The sequence below is a fragment of the Ascaphus truei genome, chromosome 2, assembly GCF_040206685.1.
Source record: "Ascaphus truei isolate aAscTru1 chromosome 2, aAscTru1.hap1, whole genome shotgun sequence".
NCBI classification, from domain to species: domain Eukaryota; kingdom Metazoa; phylum Chordata; class Amphibia; order Anura; family Ascaphidae; genus Ascaphus; species Ascaphus truei.
In genome coordinates this window covers 313,423,636-313,449,289 of record NC_134484.1, presented here as the reverse complement: position 1 = coordinate 313,449,289, position 25,654 = coordinate 313,423,636, and the positions used below count along the sequence as shown (strand labels likewise).

At 42.4% G+C, this 25,654-nt stretch overlaps 1 protein-coding gene across 1 annotated transcript in view; it reads left to right on the top strand.

Annotated features, from left to right (window-relative positions):
* ZPBP (zona pellucida binding protein) overlaps positions 1 to 25,654 on the top strand; it is a 229,959-nt gene that overhangs the window by 98,318 nt on the left and 105,987 nt on the right. The window contains exon 5 of the mRNA XM_075586462.1: positions 12,932 to 13,150. Coding sequence (XP_075442577.1) covers positions 12,932 to 13,150 — 219 coding nt within the window. The remainder of the gene's footprint in view (positions 1 to 12,931; positions 13,151 to 25,654) is intronic.

The following is a 25,654-nucleotide window of genomic DNA, read 5'->3' as shown; positions in this document are numbered from 1 at the left end:
GGGTTCCGTTGGACACTAAGAACCGGAGATTCTCTGTACATACATCAGTCAGGACTTCCGTGAGAGGGAACTTCCCGAGACGTCTATTCCTGAGGAGGATTCTTTGTGCCCACCTGTGAGGGACCAGCTTCCGAAAGGAGAGCGACGCTATCCAGATACCATCCGGGAGCCAGTAAATGACGACGGTTTCTTCACCTGTCCCGTTCCAATGCTGGGTAACTCATGTTTTGTAACATGAAATGCTTGTAAAGAATTTACCTGATGTACGCAGGATACTTACGCTCTTTTAAAATATATTTTTATATCGAATTTACTACACTATGAGCGTTGTGCGCTGTTTTTTGTCTTTATTTCTCTTAACATGAATGACCTTCCCAGCCTCTGTATGGATGTTATGCTCAATGACCGAGGTTCTTCTGGGTAGAGGGGAGAAAACTCGGGCATTGCGCACAAGGAACTCCTTAACCTCTTGTCTCTGAGGGCCAGACAAGGTGTCAGCAAGTCTTATTTCAGGAATACACGGTTCCCTAGACGGAACAGTCTGAACTTCAGCAACCAATTGTTCCCTCTCTTTCCAGGGCTTTAACATATTTACATGGTATAACTGTTCTGGCTTCCTCCTCCCAGGCTGGTTAACTCTATAATTAACCTCTCCTGCTCTTTCTTTTGATTTCATAGAGTCCCTGCCAGGTGGCTAAAAACTTGCTTTCAACTGTAGGTACTAGTACTAATACCTTATCCCCCGGACTAATGTATTCCGGAGAGGAACCGCTTCCAGATATTTTGTGGCCTAGTCTGCAATGACTAGAATGTGTTGATGGCCCCGTGCTGACTTTGGTAACGGGCCTACCAGATCCATACCAATAATTTCAAAAGGAATTTCAATAATGGGCATGTGCATTAACAGACTACGGAACGATTTTACTGGTGAGGCCATTTGACACTCTGGACAAGTCTCACAATAACATTCTACCTCTTTGTGTAGGCCCGGCCAGTAAAATCGTGCCTTTATTCTATCAGTGGTTTTCTTTACCCCCTATGTGTCCCCCCAAGATATGGCTATGGCCCACGTAACACCTGACTTCGAAAGGATTTTGGCACTAGAAGTTGCTCTAACCTATCAGGGTCTTCTCTTTCTACCCTATACAATAAGTCATTATTGCAGATAAAGTAGGGTGGCAATGGAGTAACGTCGGGGTTAACTGGTATCCCATTTTTGCTGATTACTGTGGCCATGGCATTTACTAGCGTCAAATCGTTTAGATGGGCATAGACACATTTTACGGGAGCAACCTGTAAGTCCTGAAACTCAAATTCTAGTTCTGGAGGGTTCTCAACCGCTAGTTCTTCACCCGCCATACCCGGGATCTACAGGATAGGGGACCTTAGATCCTAAGGGTACATCCTGTACACAATCAGATTTTCTTTCCCACAGTTCCCAAATTCCGACCCTCATAAAACAGGTTAGACACTACCCCGACCTGATAATGTACTGGGCCGATGGGGTTTTCTACTGTCGCGGCCGAGTTTATTCTAACATTTGCCCGGTCTCGGCCGCGACAGATACCGGGCGCGCGCCGAGGTGCCCCGTGTGCGCGCCGGAGCATCGGTCCTCCGATCGAAGCACCCCCTCTCCTCTCCGGGTCCACCGGGTCCCCCGGAGCCCCCCACCGCCATCCCCCACATTAGAGGAACCCAGGGCTCCCTCGAGGAGCCCTGGGCATGCGCGCACGCTCCCGATGAAGCGTGACCGCGCATCGATGATGCGCGGCACGCCGAGGGAAAAAAACGAGCAAGCCGGGAAACCTCCCGGCTTGCGGCTCGAGCCGAGTTAGAATAAAGTGTGCCGCCTCTGTATGTATACTCATGCAGCCGGGTAAGTACGATTATTCCCATGGATACAGGTTACCTGTAACTAGATTCCTGGCAGTAATTCGAACTTAACAAGATGTGCCAACGTAACTGTACTGCCAGTATCAAGCATTGCTCTCACAGGTACCCCATCTAGTTTGACTTCCCACATCCTATTTTTCTCTTAATTCCCCTTCTCTATAACAGTCTGCTTAACCGCAGGAACCCCGCCCCCAAAATACCCCACAGAAATATCACATTGCATTCGGTCAGAGTTCAGAGGGCAAGCTGTGGCCAGATGTCTAAGTTCATGGCATTTGTAGCACTTTGTATACTTTCCAAAACTGGGTTGGTTCCAGTCTTCTGGAAATATTGGGACCAGAGTCCTTCCTAGGGGCAGTGGGACTTCCAACTCCTTTATGTGAGTCTATGAGTCCTTGTGGACTGTTAGTCTGAGGAACAGTCTTACCGGACCTCATGACGTGCGGGAATCGGGACCGGAAAACTCATCTGGTCTTGAACTCATGGACATCTCCTCGGCAGCCAAGTGACATTTCACTAAGGTGACAAACTTCTCTGCGTCTTTGGGGTCACATTGGCTAACCCATTTCTGGACAGTGCAAGGGAGACCCCTCAGGAACCGGTCGATGACGACTCCTTCAACGACTGCAGAAGCTGTAAATGCTTCAGGCTGGTGCAACTTCCGCACAGAGTGTATGAGGTCATAGAGTTGGGAGCGTGGAGCCTTTCCTGCATGGTAACGCCAGGAGTGGAACCGTTGTGCTCAAACCTCGACAGTGACACCTAGCTGTGCCATAATCTCTGCCCTCAGGGTGTCATAGTTTTTCGCTTGCTCTGTTTCCAAGTCATAATAGGCTTTTTGTGAGTCACCCACCAGGAAGGGAACAATTATTCCAGCCCACTGCTTGGCTGGCCACCCTTCACGTGCTGCTGTACGCTCAAAATTCGATAGGTACACCTCAACATCATCGTCCATTGTCATTTTCTGGATGAAGTGAGATTTTCCATGGTGAGCGACCTGTGGGGCCGTGTTAGTCTGGGTGGTAATTCTCTCTCCCAACACTAGGAGTTCCTGGTGTAGGCGAAGGTGCGCCTCATTTTGCTCTTCTTTTAGAGTCTGATGTAGGGACAGCGCCATCTGCTCTACTAACAACGCAGTACTTACAGTTTGTGATTTTGCTATCTGTTGTAAGCCCTGCATTTAGACAGTAGCACTTTCTGCACTGAAGCGGTCAGCAATTCCTCCATAGTTTCCACTACTCACTGCCTTGTGGACTGCCTGCATTCCCCACCAATTGTGATGCTTCCATCACGTTGCGGGGTCTTATGTTCCAGATCAAAGGCAGAAAACTTAGAATTTGTGGAACAGGGGTTTATTTACAGGTTTAACTCATAATACAAAAACAAACAAAAAGCCCTAGCCCATGGTATTTTCCCTATTTCTTCATTCCAGTGCCCTTTGACATACAGGCATACCCCGCTTTAAGTACACTCACTTTAAGTACACTCGCGAGTAAGTACATAACGCCCAATAGGCAAATGGCAGCTGACGCATGCGCCTGTCATCACATCCTGAACAGCAATACCGGCTCCCAACCTGTACCGAAGCTGTGCGCAAGCGGGGAGACTATAGAGCCTGTTACAAATGCGTTATTTGCATCAGTTGTGCACGCATATGACGATTGCAGTACAGTACATGCATCGGTAAGTGGGAAAAGGTAGTGCTTCACTTTAAGTACATTTTCGCTTTACATACATGCTCCGGTCCCATTGCATACGTTAATGCGGGGTATGCCTGTATACAACTTGCAATATAAGTTGTTGTGCTACATCCGAAAATTAAAACAAAAGGTTAAAAATGTTTATAACCTTTTGGCCAAAGGGTTTAATTAAATGACCCTTACTCATGAGCAGATAAGCACTGAAGTATTGAACTATATGTGATGTCATTTTGTATGTTGCACTGGCCTTTCTGTTTTTGCTTAGAAATGTTTTTGTACAATATTTTGGTCTAGGGCCCATAAATTTATGGCACAGGGTTCCTGCAAAACATAGAGCTTCCACTATGTGTTTAATATAAAATAATTACTTTTTGGACCAGGAAATTTGATAACATAACCAGGAAACAAAAGGAAATCTAGGCTTTGGACCAGGACATTTTGTAGTGGAAACACCGGTCAAGAGTGTTGTTTTTTAGGGGCCTGGTGAATTTTTTTTTACGCCTGCCTATAGTACAGGGTTCCCCAAATTCAGTTCTGAAGAGCAACCAAATCTAAGCAGAAGAATACTTGGTTAATTAAAGTCTCATGTTTAATATGGATTTACATATCAGCAGCTCATTCCTTGGGGAAAGGGCTCACTGAACACTAAATATGACTTTGAAAAGATGAAATGACAGCAGAACATATATAAAACAATCATAATGTACAAAAAAAATTATTGCAGCAGATAAAAAAAAATCTGCTAATATTGATGCAGCAGTAAAGACATGCTCATCTGTTTTTTTTGTTTGTTTTTTTTTTGTTACTACTGTATATAGATGAACAGATCAAGGCCTGAAAGCCTAAGTGAGATATACAGAATAACAAATAGCATGCAACATTAAATACATTACTGTATGCTTTTGTAAAGGGCTATTGAGGGTAAACCTTTAGTGGGGACAATGCAACATCAGTACCAAGGCTATAAAACAGTATATAGAAAGTCCATAGAGCAATAATGTATATCAGTGAGATTTGGGGGTTAAGGACCCAAACATTGAATTTAAATGGGAAAAATGCTGAGTTTTCTAAGTGAGATGTTGATCATTTGTATGACACTGCTAATGGTAAAAATCAGTGAGACTGGCTTCAAATCTGAGATTCACAGAGAATCTGTGAGCGCCTGTAAGTGGAGCAGTATAAGCATAATGAATTATTAATCAACCTTTACAACAAGATTGTAAATAGCCGACTATGTATATTTGTGTAATAGCAATATTATGTGGTGTTTTTTGTATTTATATAACTTCTGTGTTTCATCTAAAAATATATTTTTGGCCCCATCTTTCCACTTAGATTCCAGATGTGGCCGGAAGTACATTATTTCTCTCTATGCTTCTCAGGCAGCGAACGGGTTTAAGTCACACACGCTAAATGATTATCTTAGTGCCATTTTAAAAATGGCGTATCAAAATTTTAACACACAAGTTATTAGTTTAAAAAAAAAAAAATGATGCCACTTAGTGCCTTTAAAGTTATTTTTTTTTTTTAAATCACACAAATCTTGGACGTTTTTCTGTTGTTCGATTAGTAGAATAGACCAGAGCATGCATAACTTTTGTGTGTACTGTAATTCCAGAATGGAGTGTTTTTGCTTTTCTTTTATATTGTGCTAGTTTATTTAGACGCATTCACTATGTGGCAGGAAATGATAATGGAAGCTTGTTTTCTTAATGGGTGTGGGTGACACAGTAATGACTCATTCTCAGCTCATGAAAGTACAATCTTCCCATTGCTCTTATGCCTTCTCTATTATATGATTGCAGCTCACATACTGTAGATTTTAAAATTCCACCCGTACTGATTACTGTATGTAATTGCAGTGCGGCACCACCACAGGAGAGATGGTACTCATGGCATCAATGCTGTTTTCATGCATAATGAGAGATAGTAAATGTACTCAAGAGAGTCAGCCCAATTATGACATTTAATTATGTAGTATACATATCTACATATTCTTGTGCAAGTTTATTTTCTAGAGATTTTTTTTATGTATGTTTTCTATGAGTTTGGTAAGATCTTTCATTACTTTCATTACTGGGCGGGGCCTATAACACATTGCATAGCAATGTTTAGTAAACTCCGCCAGCCATTAAGTTGTTGAAGATGTTCTGAATGCAACATTGCTTGCGTAGATGTGAAGTGTGTGCTAGTTGACACAATGCTATAACAACACATGACAATGTTTCAAGGGATTCGGTTCTAATCTTGGCTCAGTGTAACACAATATGTGTATGTATATCTTTACTTGTATTGCTCCATCCACGTACATACTGTAGAGTTTCACAGGGGTAATATACGCAACAAAATAATACGGGGTGTAATGGCAATAAGGCTTTTAAACGTAAAAATAAATGTAAGGAAAAGTTGTCCCTGCCTCAAGAAGCTTACAATGTAAGTGTGTATGTAGGGAGAACATACAGTAGGAGTGGTAAGTGTATGCATGGGGTTATTGGAAGTGCTCATATAAGGGGCGAATACATTGAAGCTACTGAATTTGAAGTTAAAGAGGTACTGTAACAGGAGACTTATCCCTGTTCACAAATGTGCCTCTAATCCAGCAGTGTGGTGGTTAACTGCTGGTAGGCAATTAACTAACACCACCTGCCTGATTAGATTGCTTAGAAAAGCCTGTCTATTGAGACAGGAAGTGAGACTCCTTAGCTCACACCTGAGCTGAACTTTGGAGACATAGCAGAGATTCCTTAGTCCACAATGGGGCTGAACCAAGGAACGGCAGATGTCTTGAGCGACAAGCTGACCACAAGACAAAGGGGGCAAGATTCTAAACTTGGAGCCTGACATTTTCTGTGCACACAAGGGTGCGGTTCCAGGAGAGCAGAGAAGCTTCCCCTACAGCAGCCCAGCTAACAGATAAGACTTTTTCGTATAAGACTATTATCTATGTCTATTTGTATTGATAAATGTCTCCATGATTTGGGGCTGGTAAATAGCTTAGCTAACCAACCCAGTCAGAGAGGGCTGAGCTACATGTATAGATAGTCTTCAAAGCAGAGATAGGGGTTTTTGGTTGGCTCACTATTTCACTTATGTTGATTTTTTTGCTGTTTAAAGCGACAGGCACAATAAAGCCTTGTTATAATTTCACCTTACAACAGTGTCCATTGTGTACCTCTGCACATGTCCTCCTACATATGGTGTCAGAAATTTGGGATGAGAGGTGGCCTTTGAAGTTTAAAGGGCCGGAGATTGCCTGTGGAATTTTTGCTTTTGCCTGCATACAGTCTTGCAAACAAACCTGAGCAACAAAAACAAAGATTCACCTGCAGCAGAGATCAGAATTAAAGGGATACACACCCAGGCAGGAAACTTACACTGCACTGAAACCTACAAAATCACAGATGGACTCTTTTCCCCAATCCCAAGAGGAGAGAGACTGCTGAAGCAGGTAAATCTTATTTGCCTATCACAAAGTGTAATATGGTCATTGAAATAGGGGTTTTGCCTTCCAGCCATAGTCAGGGTTGAAGAAGTGAGTCAGCCCTTAAAAGGGATAGGTGTTTGTTTTTTCAAAAGTTTCACTGAAGCAGTGAATACAGATGGTGACCCACGAGCGGTACTGATTTTGCAAATAAAGGTTGCCACACTGTCATGGAACAAGAACTACATTTCTGACTCACCCCCTCTCTCCTTTGCAGCTTCTGCCTGTCAGATCTTATTCCCAGCTGCATGGAGTTTGCACACACATACTGTGCCTGTGTAACTTGCAACAATGTTGCATTTCTTGCCCCCGGGCATGGAATCAGTGAGCTGCTACTGCAGTTTCTGAGATCCTCACCAGAATGGGCTAGTCTGCCCCCCTCCTGTTTGTTCAGTGATAGTCTGCCCCTAGACTATTCCCTTTACCCACACTGCCCCTCACTTCCTTTTCCACCCTGGAGACAGTGAGTACAGAACCCCTTCTCTGTTCATCCCCCATGGTGAGGCCATCTCTTTTTACCGGTTTCTAACTAATAATCACCACTACATACCATCCACAAGTATCTGTGTTCTGCTGCTTTTCCCAATAAAGTGAGGAAATATTACAGGGCTTGGAGTGATTTAAAAGGGAACTGTGTTAATGCTATGGGGAGCCATTCACACATCAAACGTGACCCTGGCTTCAGAAAACACACCGCATAGGACTACCAGCTGTGAATGGCGTATATGCAGAAAAGTGTGAAAATTGATGTAAGACTGTGCTGAAGCAGGGGAATTTTTAGCAAACAAATGCTGAGTGTAAAATTGCCCTACAGGGGAAAAAGAGATTGCTGAACTGTGTAAAAGGTATTCCAAAACCAATTGCTGAGTGTTGAGTTACCCTGACGGGAGTGAAAGAAATATTCCACTGCAAAGAATGGTTTTTTTTTTCTGCAAGTAAAAAAAAAAAAAAAGTCTGCCTATGTATCTTGGGAGAGTGAATGCCATAATACCCAAAGATGAGACTGACAATTACTGAACTCAAGCAGAAAACCAAATTCTGTTGCTGAAGCGGAGGGATTGCACATAGCAAGTAAATGGTTTAAAGCAAATGCCTTTGCTGAAGCCAGAAAATGGGCAGCTAGCAAGCATTGTATTTAAAGAAATAGAACCTTGGGTATTTAAAATGGCCACCCAGCTGAAGTCAAATACAGACTCTGTAAAAATAGGGAAGAAAATGTGTTCCTGGTGTAAAGAACCCCACCACACGGAGCAGTGTCCCTTCAGGCCTTACTCAGACGATGAGAGTGAATGCTTGCACAGAACTGCTAATATTGTAAAACTTACCCAAGGGAAGAAAAAGTCAACAGAGAGGCCTGTGAGAGCTACGACCTCTACAAGCAAAATATGCCCACCTGTAGGACTAGAACTGTTGGGGGTTCTAGCAAATACAGTGACAACAGCTGCAATAGCGCCTCCTGAGGTCAGGAAGAAAAATATACCTGATAGCCCCAAAATGGAGGACAAAATACAGCGTTCCTGTAATGAACTCTACCCCACGGAAGAGTGGCCCTTCCAGTCCGATGAGGAGGAAGACATCTGTTATGGGGAACCCAAACCGAGTCACACCCACAAAACACCCCAAGAATGGTGGGGGTGCCTGAACTCGGTACGAACCGAAAAGACCGCTCCCTATGATGACGAATATGATTGGCAGGAGAAAGAGCGGGAGCAGTGGATCACCGAATATTTCCGTCAGCTATTATAGTTGCAAGAAAAGCCAGGTGGATCCAGTGACACTGCTAAAATTTCAAATGAAGATGGAGACCCCAGTATCCCTGAGGGGACGGTGTCATCCAAAACAAAAAGGCGAAAAAAGAAAAAGAAAAGCGGTTCTTCACTTACCGTGGAAGGAACAGACACATCTGCAGATCTTGTGGAGGAAAAGGGGGTCTGAAATGCCCTGCAGCCTAGAGAAAATGGAGAAGTCGTCCCGCGGATGACCGAATATCCAGAGGGCCCAAGGCAGAAGTCGTGTACCCCAAAGAAGTGTCTGTCCGGTGCTAATAGTGAAAAAACCTCAACCAACCATCCAAGGGAAGCGGAGCCGGAACCGGTGAGTGACGATCCCTTGACCAGCCCTGGGTATGCCCTGAAGGTTGCCAGGCGTGACTGTGATTGGCTACGGGAAAATAACGTGAAGCTACAGAAAGATGTGCTCACAATGTACTCTTTAGCCAGGACAGAAGTGGACGATCTCAAGACTGAGCTAGATACTGCAAACTCTACTATTACCGCCATGGATGAAAAGCAGAGCCAATCTGATAAAATGATGGCTAAGCTGAAGCAGAAGTATGAGGAGGCACTGAAGCAGATGACAGTCTTCCAGCAAGAGATGCACACTCTTCTCATAGAGCTGAATGCCTCACAACAGGAGGTCAACAGTGTCCGAACAGAGGTAGACGTATCTCAGAAGGAGGTTCATACACTCCTCAGAGCACTGGATGCCTCACATCATGAGATCAACAGCTGCCGCACAGAACTGGAAGTCTCCAGAAAGGAACTTCACAGTCTCACTGAGGAGCTGGACATTTCAAGGAAAACTATCCTACATCTTAACTAGATCTCAAAGTCTCTCAGAAGGAGCTTCAAAACCTAAACCTGGAGATGCAAGTCTCACGCCAGGAGACAGCCCGCCTCCAAGCAGATGTGCAAAAATGGAAGGTGGACTGCAAGGAGTCTCTGAATAGTACAGAGACTGAAAAAAGAGAAAATTTAAGATTAAAAAAAGAAAATTCTGAGTTGACAGAACACGTCAAGGGAAAGAATGAAAAGCTGCACGTGCTTTAAAAAATAAATAAACTTTTGAAGGATGAAAAGTTTGAAGCAGAGCACCGACTGCAGAACCAACAGCAAGGTCTGCGTACACACCTCCAGTATGCTGAGGAGAAGCAGCAAACGCTGCAGGAAGAAAAGCTGCAGGCTGCTAAAGCGGTACAAGCGCTGCAGGAACGTCTGAATAAACAGTATGTCCCCATAGAGCAGTATGAGGAGCTAAAGGCCATGCTGCATGTCTTCAGAGCATCATTGGAGGCGGAGCTTCGATACCAGGTGACTCTGTATGAGAGGGAGCGTGAGAAGGCTCAGAAACTGGAGCAAGTGCTGGAGAGACAGAGAGACTGTTCCATTCCCTTGAGTCAGTACACCAAGGAGAAAACAGACGCAGCGGCAACCTTGACGACAAAAATTACAGAGCTCCAGAATATGAAGGAGACACTGATACAGACTCAGAGAAAGCAAAGTGCGCAGATAAATTCCCTGAGAAGAGACTTGCAAGACGCACTCAAACAGGTTGAGACTCTGCAGACCAGTTACTTACAGATTCCTCCAATACGGGAAAAGTTATTGGCTCTGCCCAAGCACCAGTATCCCACAGTAGCTAATGCCCGTGAGGACAAGGGTACAGTGAGAGTGAGGAAGCTGAAAAGATAGGACGTTCTCTGGAAAGGGAGGTGGAGGTGCAACTCAGTCCCAAAGAAGCTGAACTGGCGACTCCGTTGTGTGGGGGAGGTGCAGAAAGACCGCTTCAGGAGTAGAAAACTCTAAGGGCTAGTCCTAACTGCTCTACAACTGTTGCCATACAGTTTGTCTACAAAAAGAGGATTGCCTGACGCAACGGAAATCTCATGACCGCGCATTCGGTAAAAAGACTTTACTTGGAAAAAGTCCTCCTCGAGCAACTGAGGAGTGCTAATCTCAAGCACCTTCAGGAGGAGACAAAAATAAACTGGAGAAAGGGCTCCAATCCCAGCGGGACAGAGGGTTCTCTTCCTCCATCCACTCTCATTCAAGTCACAGAAAGATCTCGAATGAGAGTGGAAGGATGGGCTTTGGCCGTGGTAAGCCCGAGCTTCCCACAAAGAGGGGAGGTATCTAACAGGGGACTTATCCCTGTTCACAAATGTGCCTCTAATCCAGCAGTGTGGTGGTTATCTGCTGGTAGGCAATTAATTAACACCACCTGCCTGATTAGATTGCTTAGAAAAGCCTGTCTTTTGAGACAGGAAGTGAGACTCCTTAGCTCACACCTGAGCTGAACTTTGGAGACAGAGCAGAGATTCCTTAGTCCACAATGGGGCTGAACCAAGGAAGGGCAGATGTCTTGAGCGACAAGCTGACCACAAGACAAAGGGACAAGATTCTAAACTTGGAGCCTGACATTTTCTGTGCACACAAGGGTGCAGTTCCAGGAGAGCAGAGAAGCTTCCCCTACAGCAGCCCAGCTAACAGATAAGACTTTTTCGTATAAGACTATTATCTATGTCTATTTGTATTGATAAATGTCTCCATGATTTGGGGCTGGTAAATAGCTTAGCTAACCAACCCAGTCAGAGAGGGCTGAGCTACATGTATAGATAGTCTCCAAAGCAGAGATAGGGGTTTTTGGTTGGCTCACTATTTCGCTTATGTTGATTTTTTTTGCTGTTTAAAGCAACAGGCACAATAAAGCCTTGTTATAATTTCACCTTACAACAGTCTCCATTGTGTACCTCTGCACATGTCCTCCTACAGGTACGTTTTGAGAAGGATCATGAAGGGGGATATTGTATTTACAAGAAGGGCATTCCAGGGGGAAGGTGAAGTTAGTGAGGTGGGAGAGCAGTTTCTATTCAAAAGGGGTAGATAGAAGATATCCTTGCGCAGAACACAAGAGGTGAACAGGGATGTAGCGACAAATTAAGACTGTGAAAGAGAGGAGAATGAAAGGAATACAGGACTTAATGGGAAGTCAGTGGAGGGATTTCAGGAGGAGTGAAACAGTCAGATTTAGGAGAGAGTGAAGTGATTCTAGCATCAATGTTTAGGATAAATTGCAGAGGAGAAAGGTGAGTAACAGGAAGGCCAGACAGTAGTAGATTACAATAGTCAAGACGGGAGAGAATGAGGGCATTCTTTAGAGTTTCAGCACTAGAGAGACAGAGAAGAGCACGTATCTTAGCGTTACGGTGGAAAAAAATGGCAGATTTTAGCAATAGTGTGAATGTGAGAGGGAAATGTGAGGGAGGAGTCAAATGTGACACATACTGTAGGCAGCATCTTGAGTTTCTGGGTGTATGATAGTGCTGCCAACAGTGATGGAGAAGGGGCCAATAAGGTCAGACTTGGGAGAAAGTACTGTATGAGGAACTCCATCTTTGACATGTTAAGTTTCAGTTGGTGGAGGGCTAGCCATTATGATATTGTTAGACATTCAAAGACTTTGGTTTGTACAACATGTGTAAGATCTGTAGTTGAAAATGAGCGTCGTTAGCATAGATGTGATATTTGAGCCCAAAAGATGTGGTAAGTGTGTAACAGGGATAAAGAGTAGATTCCAGGAGACACCCCTGGGATATGCCCACATTTGATAATAATCTCAGTCCACCATTTAAAAAACTGGGGAACAACTGTTGTAAAGGAACAGCAGTACAGTAGCTTTATGACAGTTAGAAAATCCTATTTAAAGCAATAGGACTTTTTTGTTTTACTAATCTGGGGGTGTATTTTGCATTAGTATTGTCCCACTATTGCAGCTAGATGACTGACAATTAATCCCCAATGTAGATGGCTAAATGTAATATCCGCTAATTTGTGTTCCGCTAAAAGAAATAAAAATAACAACTGCAGCAATTGCAATTCTAAAACGGTTATGTATTCAAGATAAGATATGTTTTAGATAGTATTCCCTTGAATGAATAGTATATGTGAAAAGGGGTTGAATAAAACATTTTTATACTTATGCAGAAATGATCATTGAAAAGCAAATTTGTAATGTCTGATGTTTTCAGATACCTCTTTTTGTGATTGTGCTTTTAACTTTGCATTTTGTTTTTTCACAGCTTACATCGAGCCAAATTTTAATTATGAGTTTTCGGTCCGTTATCATTCAGCCCCATGCGAAAGCCCTTTAAACACTGCATTTCAAAAGAAAATGTTAGAACTGTTGAAAAAATTGGTTCAAGATTTGACTTGTGAAGTAATCCTGCTGAGAGGTGAATGCCATCAAGTCAAAATGCAGAGAGCTGGTCTACAAAATGAATTGTTCTTTCTGTTCTCAGGTACAGTAAATAATACAGTGATGCCGTTTATTCTATTTTATTCTGTGAGTAAATATGAATTAAAGATGCACTCTTTGAAGGTAACCTTATGCTGAACCAAAGAACCAATTGTAGTCGTTTTACTAATTGTGCCTTCATAAAACCAAACCGTGGCTCACTCACTTTCTGTAAAGGAATGTAGATAAATATCCAGATAAATATGTCACTAATGTTAAAATGTATTTGCTAAGTGGGGGTCCGGACCAAATCCAAAGACGCGATATTGCAAAGCACTCTGATGCAGTCTGGAAGAAGCTGTACCACATTATTTACCAAGCCTTTTTAAGAAAACCAGGCTGTGGCTTGTGGAAATGCATTGAAATAGCTGGAATCCGTCTAGTAGCTGCACTGTGTTTGTAAGGTGCCTTTTGAAAGGTATCTAATAGACTGCCTGCTCAATGTAGATGTTGAGGAAAAACTGGATTGACTTAAAGCTGCACTTAGAATTAATGTAAACAAATGGAAATTTACGCCTAACAATTTATATGCGACTGTGATGATTTTATGATATTTTTATCAATTATATACTATGTATATATGCCCCCTTTTTTATTTACATATATAGGAAGCAGGGGGTCTCTGGAGCTGAGCTGTTTTAATTCACTCTGTGTACCTGATATACTTAGCGGGGAAGGTGCCACGGGTAGCATGCTCTCCTGATGAAACAAAACAAAGGTTTAAATCTCCCACGTCACACGCAGCAGGAGATTTAAACCTCCAGGGAATATCGGTGGCACCTTCTCCGCTAGGTTATCTCGGAAAGCAGGTGGTCGCTGGAGCTGAAATTACGCTGTTCAGTTCATTCAGGAAAACCCCCTGCTTTCTATACATGTTAAAAAAGGGATGCCTGGGAGGAACTGCTCCTTTAAAATATCATATAAACCAGGAGTGGACAACTTCAGTCCAACAGGTCAGGTTTTAAGGATATCCCTGCTTCAGCACAGGTGGCTCAATCAGAGGCTCAGTCGTTGACTGAGCTATTGATATAGCCACCTGTGCTGAAGCAGGGGTATCCTTAAAAGCTGACCTGTTAGTGGCCCATGAGGACTGGCGTTGGCCACCCCTGGTATAAACCATCAGAGACTCGTAAATAAATATTAGGCCCAACATTTATTGCAATGTCCGTGCCCGACCGCCCTCTCCGACAACTGCATATTGAAATGTCCCACGCGGAACTGCCACACTGCCTAGACAGGCCGCTCCAATCGTGCCATCTTTAAATGTCCCGCGGGACATTTAAAGATGGCTCGTCAGCGCCGTGTCCTGGCGGCGGAATACTGGTGGCGTTTTGGTTGCTTTGATAATGCGCCAGCTATGGCGGGAAACGTATCAGTCTCTTCACGGACACTATGTCTTAATACATTTTTTTTTTTAACTTTGATCCTGCTTCAAATACTCTCTGATCTGCTGTGCTCCATGTTATTTTCTCTTCTACTACTCTAGTTTACATAACAGACATGAAGGCACATATACAGTACATTCATGACCACTATAGTTAATAAGGGGTTATTAATTGAAGTCTTTTATTATTGACTATGCACCAGACATACAGTATATTACAATTCAACATACACCCAGCATCTTCGGTAGGAGAAATAGACATTTGCAAAAACGATTTAAAAAAATGCAATCCCTTCATCACTTTTCTACATTCAACATTATTAATAATAGGGATGAGGAAAGGGAGGATAAGGGGGACATAGTATAATTCATATACATTTAAAAATAACTGTACCATGTACAATTCAGATAAAATTACATTGACATATTTATATGTTCAAATTCTCATATATTGTGAAGATTCCCAGGGAAGCCAAATCTCACAGAATTTATCAAAAGATCCATCTAACAGACTTGTGAGACATTCCATAAAATTAAGTTCTTTTCATTTCTGTAAAGTCATTGTCATTGGTGGAGGTTCTTCCTTTTTCCAGAAGTTGGCTATAGTTTTTGACAACGATTGCTTAAAAGGCAATCCAAGCACCTTAAAAAAAATATATATATACTGTATATATATATATATTACAAAAAAAAACACAACAGGCACAAATCAGAGACACAGGTGCATGGATATACTGTACAACACCTGAAGGATAAATACGTGAACAAGTCCTATATTCTAATTCCACAACGAGATGTACCTATAAATGAAAAAGATACCAATATGGTGAAGTACGTTTATGAATAAAATTATTGCGCAAGCAACAAAGGCTACTTACAATGTAGTAGAAATAACAGGCATATCAGTAAAATACTTTCAGATCGCTGCATCAAAGGGGCTGATAATCTTAGGAACCGCTCACTCCGTCTGTGTGCTCGGACGCGAAGCTTCACTGCTCAGCTGTAATCAGCAGTTGCGCGGGTCCTCCGATGGTGACGTCACTCCCCTAAACGGGGATACCGCTGGCTCCGTTCACTCGGTGCGATTAGCAACAGGGCTCAATTCCGAAATTGATATAACAGTCCCAATAGCCTTTAAATAAGACTTTGCAGCAAATAGAAAGACAGTTAAAAAGTCCTGAATATAACAGAAAATAGGGAGATCTACTAAGAAACCCTCATCCTACTAGTTTCATCTGAGTTTAAACTTCTTCTGGGACATGCCCCAGACCTGGTTCAATTCCCGGTGTCGGCTCCTTGTGATCTTGGGCAAGTCACTTTATCTCCCTCTGCCTCAGGCACCAAAAACATAGACTGTAAGCTCCACAGGGACCTGTGCTTGCAAAATGTGTCTGTAAAACGCTACGTAAAACTGGCAGCGCTACACAAGAACATGCTATTATTTGTTCTTGAAATGTGGCTTAGGTAGAATCCCTGTCATTAAGATCAACCATTTCAGATGAGTACTGCAGGATGGTTTAGAAGGTCTATGAAAGAAAGATTTAGAAGACATTCCATTTAAAGTAGCTGTCCAAGCTACCGTTTTTTTTAAATTATTATCTGATTTTTTCCCCTTTAATACGTGCACCAATACAATCCACACAATGAAGTAATTACTGTAGCTAAGTTGCCAATCGATTCATTCTCTTGTGATCGATCGGTGAAGATTCGGCTCGGGTGTTCACTAAATCAGTGCAGCAGAAGAGGACCAAAGATGAAAGTTCTGTGAGGAAGATCATGTGACCAGGCAGTCACTAGGTACAATTGGTGCACTGCTAGGGAGAGGGCAGGGCTTAAAAAGGGCCTGTTTTAGAAGAGGAAGGGGATGTGACTCTGTAAATGGTTTCTATAGAAACAAAAAATGTTTGTTACATTATAATACATTACAAATATCATTCAGAGTTGTTTAGAAAAAAATGTTACAAGTATTTTCTCATAGTACAGAACTGATTTATGAACAAAACAAAAAAAGCACTTGTAGGATATTGATTGGTCTGCAACTTTAATATTCAACCGTGCATTAAACATATCACACAGTTGGTTAAAAAAAATATTTAAACAAAACCCTTAATGAGAGCTTCAAATCTGATCAGGTAAATTGAAAACAGGATTTATGGATTGATTGAACATGTTGCAGTATTGGGGATTCTTTACCTTTGTCCCCACAGATACAGTACTGTATCTCAATTTTGTTCTTAAGCAGGGTCAGAAATGGGACACTTTATAGTGAAACATATTCCATCAAATTACAAAGCAAGAAAAAAAAAGTTTAAAAAATAAACTTGACATGCAATTTGTGACTACCAAAGCACAGTGTAACATTTGTAAACCCTCTAAAAAAAATGGTATACTGTATACTGTAGGGCATTGGTTCCCAAACTTTTTCGGTTCAAGGCTCCCCAAGGCAATCAGGATTTTTTCAAGGCTCCCCAAGGCGATCAGGATTTTTCCGCGGCGCCCAAAGTAAAAACAAAGGTGTATATACATACCTAACAGTTGCAGTGTGCAGTTGGTGTCTCTCTCAGGCACACACTCTCTCAGACACACACTCTCACTCTCTCAGACACACACACACTCTCAGACACACACTCACTCTCACACACACTCGCTCACACACTCACTCACACTCACTCTCACACACTCACTCACTCTCACACACTCACTCTCTCACACACTCACTCTCTCTCACACACTCACTCTCACTCTCTCACACACTCTCTCACTCTCTCAGACACTCTCAGACACTCTCTCACTCTCTCACTCTCTCAGACACACTCTCGATCTCTCAGACACACTCTCTCGATCTCTCAGACACTCTCTCAGACTCTCACTCTCAGACACACTCTCTCTCAAACCTCACTCTCTCCCACTCTCTCAGACACACACACTCTCTCAGACACACACACTCTTACACTCTCTCAGACAGACACACACACTTTCACTCTCTCAGACAGACACACACACTCTCACTCTCAGACAGACACACACACTCTCACTCTCTCAGACAGACACACACACACTCTCAGACAGACACACCCACACACACACTCGCAGACAGACACTCTCACTCTCAGACACACTCTCACTCTCTCAGACACACACTCTTACTCTCTCAGATGCACACACTCACTTTCTCAGACACACACTCACTCTCACACACACTCTCTCACACACACACACACACTCTCTCACACACTCACTCTCACACACTCACTCACTCTCACACAATCACTCTCACACACTCTCTCTCTCACACACTCACTCTCTCACACACTCACTCTCTCACACACTCACTCTCTCACTCTCACTCTCACTCTCTCACACACTCTCTCACTCTCTCAGACACTCTCACTCTCTCAGACACACTCTCTCAGACACACTCTCGATCTCTCAGACACACTCTCGATCTCTCAGACACTCTCTCAGACTCTCTCACTCTCAGACACACTCTCTCTCAGACCTCACTCTCTCCCACTCTCTCAGACACACACACTCTCTCAGACACACACACACTCTTACACTCTCTCAGACAGACACACACACTTTCATTCTCTCAGACAGACACACACACTCTCACTCTCAGACAGACACACACACTCTCACTCTCTCAGACAGACACACGCACACTCTCTGAGACAGACACACACACACACTCGCAGACAGACACTCTCACTCTCAGACACACTCTCACTCTCACTCTCAGACACACACTCTCACTCTCTCAGATGCACACTCTCACTCTCAGACACACTCTCTCTCAGACCTCACTCTCTCAGACACACACACACATTCTCTCACTCTCAGACACACACACACTCACTCTCAGACACACACACTCACTCTCAGACACACACTCTCACTCTTTCAGACACACACACTCTCACTCTCTCAGACAGACACACACACACACACTCTCACTCTCTCAGACACACACTCTCAGACACACTCACTCACTCAGACACTCTCTCACTCTCAGACACACTCTCTCTCACTCTCTCAGACACACTCTCACTCACTCAGACACACTCTCTCTCAATCTCTCAGACACACTCTCACTCTCAGATACACTCTCACTCACTCAGACACACTCTCTGACACACTCTCACTCACTCAGACACTCTCTCAGACACACTCTCACTCTCTCAGACACACTCTCACTCTCTCAGGCACTCTCTCAGACACTCTCTGACACACTGTCTCACACTCTCTCAGACACACTCTCAGGGAGAGGGGGGGAGGGGAGGAAAGGCAGGAGATCTGTGCAGGCAGCTCCCTGCACACAGTTACTGGACAGACAAATGTACAACCCCCCCCCCACACACACACACCTACCTTCTCCTATCACCTCCACCTTCTCCTATCACCCCCTACCTTCTACCACCCGGGGCAGAAGGGAATGAGTAGACAGAGGAGCCAGGAGCGGGAAGGCAGACACACACACTCACTGTGTGCTCTGCACAAAGCGGAAACCCTGCCCCCGGCTTCCTCTAACCTGCAGCCACTCCCCTGTGGCCCGGCCGGCATGAAGTAGTGATGGTGGGGTGGGATAATAGGAGGGATGGTGGGGAGGATTATCGCGGCGCCCCTCTAGGCAAGCCACGGCGCACCAGGTCGCCGCAGCGCACAGATTGGGAACCACTGCTGTAGGGTATTATTTAAATATTTTAAAGCCATGTAACAGAGTCAGAACATCTGATTATATCTCGAGAGATATGTATTGTTATAAAAAGCGGCAAAATGTGAACAATCCTATATATATATATATATATATTTTTTTTTTTTTTTTAAATAAATCTGTTCTGTAGTATTAGATAATACTGCTGACAGCATATATTTTTTAACTCCTAATTAAAAATTTTTACTACAGCAACCATTTAGAAAGTCATCCACTTCCTCTTTTGAAGCAGGCTCTGACACACATTTTTTTATCTCTGCCCTATGGCAACAAAGTATCTCAAACAGAGCTGTCACGGTGTTCCAAACAGCAGACTGTCTATTGCTCTAAAAGCTGTAGCAATAAAGTGTTACACTTATACTGTAAATACAGTGTGACATTGGAGCTGCAGCATGTCACAGACTGCAGCACAAAGTTAGAAGGCGGTCATTTTGTTAGGCACACAATAAGAATTTTTACAGATTTATAACAGGAGCACCAAACAATTGCCATCTTGGGTAAGAATGTTTTAATTTTCACATGCTTTCTATATAAAAAGAAGGGGGAAAGGGGGAGTGGGGTAGCGGGCATGTAGTATCACTGCTGTAATGGAAATTAAAAGGGATTATTTATGGCTTTTCATAAAGTACTGCCTTTACAATACATACCATTAGTGTTTTAATCCCTTTTCCTTTTGGTCTTTATCTTTTTAATTTGTATAATGACCACAACTGCACAAATAATATCTTAATTGGGCACTACATGTCTGGTACAATGATTGCTATTACAGTACATTCTTTCAAAATCAATATGTTTTTGCCAGTACTTTAAGGGGGTGGGGGGAGTTTAAAAATAGATGCTGCTTTACTGTACTTTAAAACACTCTAATATATACAATTGTTGAGTTGTTCTGAGTTTCTGCTCCATAGCTTTAAGGTCTTTTCAGGTCTGCAGCTTTACAGTTTAATGAGGGCAAAACGAACTTTGCAGCTACTGTACTGTGAAAATGACATTCAGGATTATTCATTTAGTGTCTGATATTGGACAGCAAGTTGACCTTATTATCCTGTTATTTGAAGATAGTTTTCTAAAAGCATCATCTTAAGTTGCTCCCATGGCAGTTACATTGCACATATGAGATGCGATGCCCACATGCGTGTCTGAATTAGAAGCTGCCATTCATGTCATTGATTACATTACATCTCACATGCATACAACTTTTAATAGTGGGTCAATGTATCAAAATCTGCTTGCAATAAAAGTAGGGAAAAAGAATTGCACCAGACTGCACTTACAGTGGGATTTTTGTTTCCTTAATAAACAGCGAGAAGAACAGGGAGAAGGAGCAGCTCAGTGAGTAAAGACACTGACTCCGAGTGTCGGCTCCTTGTGACCTTGGGCAAGTCACTTTATCTACCTGTGCCTCAGGCACCAAAATATAGATTGTAAGCTCTACGGGGCTGGGACTGTGTCTGCAAAATGTCTCTGTAAAGCACTATGTAAAAATAGCAGCGCTATACAAGAACAAAACTATTATTATTATTATAACCACATGCTGTTTTTTGTTTGCCCTCATGTAAATTCCCATCTTGTTTCCCTTTATTGTATTTTTTATGGTGGTGTCACAGATATTCAATCTTTATAGCAGTGATTTTAAAGAATATCTACACACTTAATATTTGATTTTAAACATTGTTTAATGTAACACTTTTATAATAAATACATAATAATAAATAATAAAGTTGCAGAAGTACTGATGTAGTAAGACTTAAGGGCCTATTCTATAAGGCTTCATAAAAAAAAAACACTGCGCCGGTTACGCCGCCATTTTTTTGAGCGTTGCTATCATGGTATCCCAAAACGGGCGATTAGCCGGCGATGTGATGATCACCTCACTCAGACGGGCTCAACCAGTGACCTGCAGCGATTTTGCCGCCGCATATCTCGCCAGCGATCGCAAGCTTTTAATAAAAATTGTAATACTAGTGTAGATGAGCAGGGGGTCTCCGGAGCAGAATCGCATTGATTTGAGGTCCGGGGACCACCTGCTTCCCGAGATACAGGCCCCATTATGTGGTGCCGGTATCTCCTATGCATTTAAATGTCTCGTGTCACGTGACCGTGGGATTTAAATGCATAGGAGATACCAGAACCACATAATGGGGCCTGTATCTCGGGAAGCAGGGGTTCCCTGAACATCAAATCAACGTGGTTGTGCTCCGGAGACCCGTTGCTCATCTACACCAGTATTAAAATGTATATTAAAACAGCTTCATTACCTTAGCAGCTAGCCGCTAAGCCAATCAAGGGGTTAAAGCTCAATAGCCTGTTTCTTGGGGCAGAGGGGGTGGATGAAAGGGGTAGTAGTCCCAAGATTGGTTGTTAGGCCTGCCTGGAAGGTTGCAGGAGCAGTTTACCCCTTTACTACCATAGTGGTGGGAACTGCTATTGTAATGAAGGGGTTAACCAGTCCAGCTACCCACCGGAAGGCCTAAACACCCACCCTTGGGGCTACTACCCCCTTCACCCAATCCCTCTTCCCCAAGAAACAAAAATAAACAGCCCTACTACCCACCTCCTCTATCCCCAACAACCCCCCACAACACATACACTACATTCATGGGCAAAATAACTATTATCCAGATATGGATAAGCGCACAATTGCCCATTATAAAATTAAACATTAGCCAGCAAGCCTAAATAAAGTAAATAAAACTTTCTACTTACCCCTGCCATCGTGAAGGGCGTCCTCTTCAGCATACTACAGGTCCATGTCCTCCGTTGCCAGCAAGAGTACATAAGGAAATACAATCTAATGGCCCCTAACCCCTTAAACACCTTAGCGATTATAACCATTATAGTAATTAAGGGGTTAACCCTTGTCCCCCGCTACTCACCTAGGAGGTCTAACCACCCTCCCCGGCCCACTATACCCACCCTCTACCCATTGATTGGCATAGTGGTACATCATACCCATATAATATGGGCATGATAAGCCACTATAGCAGTCAATGGGCAACCTACTAAAAAAGCATGAAGGCCAAAAATACATAATAATAAAAGATATACACAAGCACCTAAACACCCCAACAATAAAAGAAATAAAAAGCCTAATAGTACACATCAATAAAATTAATAAATCACTATAACAGAAAAATAATTTAAATTGTTATTCCAAAATATAAGCATACACTTAAATAAAAAGCTATCCAACCAATTCAAGAAATAAAGCACTAGCCAACAAAATAATTAATTAATTTAAACCACTAGCCAACAAAACAATTAATTAATTTAAAACGCTGACCAATCCTAAAATGTACTAAAACAAGCCATCCAAATTCCAAACAATTTAATCCAAACAATAAACAGAAATAGAAAAAATAACAATCAATTGAAAACAAGCATTTGCCAAAAAATGCACTGGCTGTCACTGTATTTATCTGTAACCTAAAGGGGCACAGTTTAATACATTATCAGTCAATGGGCAAGCAAAAACATAAAAAGAAATAAATACAATAAATAACCTGAAAAAAAGACAATTACGTACATTCAATATTTATTTTACCGTAAGAAATCTTCATCCTCCGAATCCCAGTGTATGAGGATTTGGGGAGAAACTCGCTATTCTAGTGCCGCGATTAGCCTTGATAAACTAATCGGGTCTCCTAGAATTGCATGAGTTTCAGAACCTGCTTATTGCCGCTCGCCCGGCGATGTGTTTTGGACGAGAACCAAGATTGACGATTCATGCCTTTATCGGCCACTTATCAAGGCTTACTGAATATCAGTAGGCATTTTGGCCAAAAAGGCCTCGATAACCCACTTATAGAATCGGCCCCTTAATGTCTTCGGTGCTGCGTCCGCACACGGTTACAAAACCACAATGGGTTATTTTAGCCGCATAGCAATTTCCCTATGCTGTATTAGTGATGGCATCATGTTTTTAAAGCAAGTCAAGATGCAAGAGATGAAGAGGGCAGTAAAGAAACACAAAAAAAAATTGAGCCTTTTAGCCATGGAATGGTTACGTTGAACCAAAGTTGCATTCAGCTGACAAGATTGGATGCTACAAGGTTGAGTAAAGTTTGAATCATATGGTTTGTTTTTTTACTAAATGGCTCGTGCTAAATAAATGCATTTAGGAAAATGACAGCATCATTTAGCTAGTTTTAGCATTAGAATAATTGCTTTTTTTAGATTGATGTTGTTCTATTCTTAAGCAACACTGAAATGTCATACAGAAAGATATAATACATAGAGAAATGATATAGGCTAAGCTGAAATACTATAAAGTTATGTTTTACAAGGGGGTTTTGGTGCTTTGAAAACCAACATACATCATGTAGATGTTAGAAATGGAAAGTATTTATTTACCATTGAGTTACAAATTACTTTGGACTGATATTTGTACTTTTTTGTCTCAATTCTCCTATGTATCTTTCTATTTCAAGGAGTTATTGTTTGCCATCAACTATTACTCATGCCACAATGATAAAATATTGTGCATGTTTTGGCTAGGCAGCTTATCAAGCATTTTACAGTAAATAGCAGGAAGGAGTTCACAAAGTGCCTTGCGTGGAAAAACAAAAATCCCAAACAAAATTCATAAATTGCCTATCATAAAAAATAAATGTTCCAACAATTTAGCAGACCGTAAATAACATTTAGAGGAAGTAGTTTTACATTAGAAGTGAATCTGCTTTAAAAAAACAAATTTGGCTTTTTACCTAAGATGCCCGGCGTCTAAAACTTTTGAAACAAAATTTATGAATGTAAAAATAATTTTTTGAGGTGCAAATGCATAACTACTGTATGGCTGCCAGTCCCCGCATGTAATTTTATATTGCCGGGGTGGCCAAGTCCAGTCGAGTCCTTAGTCGTTGACTGAGCCACCGGTGCTGAAGCAGGGATGTCCTTAAAACCAGACCCGTTGGTGGCCTTTGAGGTCTGGACTTGGCCATCCTGTTATTGTATCTATTCACTCACATTTTCTATGCAATGTAAGTGGGTCAAAAAGGTAACAATACTTACTAAAATAATTTATTGGTGGAAAAAAAAAGGTTATGGCTCTCTGTGAGATCAGGAAAAAGTCTGCAAATGTAGAGTCCTGGGTCTTTCAATTAATGTTTGGCACCCTCTTCCTTTTTATTGACATTACATTAGAACAAGAGTGACTAACTCCAGTCCTCAAGGGCCACAAACATGTCATATGTTAAGGATATCCCTGCGTCAGCACAGAATGCTCAGTGAAAATGACTGAGGCAGTGATTGAGCCACCTGTGCTGATGCAGGAATATTCTTAAAACCTGACCTGTTGGTGGCCCATGAAAACTAGAGTTGGCCTCCTCTGAATTACAATATAGAATATAAATAAAGTGAGTGTGTATCAAAATCATTAGATTTTTAAATGAAATTCATACTGTTATCATTTTTTAAAGTAAACTTAACCTTTAGCAGAGAATTTTACTTGGCACCCAACTTGGAGTTTCTCATTATTGTGCAGGGGTCATGCAGTTCAATGGAGAGCACAATATAAAGTGGCATGTACAGTATAATGGAGAGCACACACTAAGAGGCTTATTTTATATCTGCTGAAGGGACAGTTCGGGCCATTTTTGGCCAAAATTCCCATCTACGTCAATGGAGAATTTCGGCCTGAAGACGGTCCGATTTGCTACTTTAGATGTCCCATAAACTTGAGTTGGAAGTCCTATTTCCCACTTCCCATTATAGAATAATTGTAGCAGCAAAGTAAGAGCTGTTGAGAAACCTCGCTCAAACTTGGTATAGTGATTTAATGTATAGGTGTGTGTTACCTGGGAGATCATCAGGGTAGAGAGGAGACAAGTGTACTCAAAAAAAGAAAATCCCTTTATGGTGCACCTTAATATTGTAGAATTTAAAAATCAAACTTTGATATATTTTAAAATAGAGATGAAAAATATATCAAAATAGTGGTTAGTATAATATATATATATACAGTGCTCGACAAATAATGATAACAAGTCGCCCGTTGCGAGTGGATTTAGGCAGCTGGCGACCCGTGCTGCAGCTCAATGAATTCCCCTGCTCGTGCCAATTTTTTTTTTTTTTTTTTTTTTTTTTTTTAAATAAATAAATAAATAATCCCCCTCCTTGATTGGGTTAAAAAAAAAGTTTAAAAAAATGGCGGCAAATCCTGTGGTCTGGTCCCGGCGCGCGGCCTGTTCCCCCCAGCAACCCAGAATCCCTCGCACCCTCATCCCCCCCCCCCCCCCCGCTCCCCACGTGGGACGGAGGGGGAAGCCCAAAACAAGCGCCGCGCGCAATCTAGCCCCCTCCGCTCCCTCCCCCCTCCGCTCCCTACGGAGGGGGGAAGCCCAAAGCAAGCCCCGCGCGCAACCCACGTGGGACGGAGGGGGAAGCCCAAAGCAAGCCCCGCGCGCAACCCA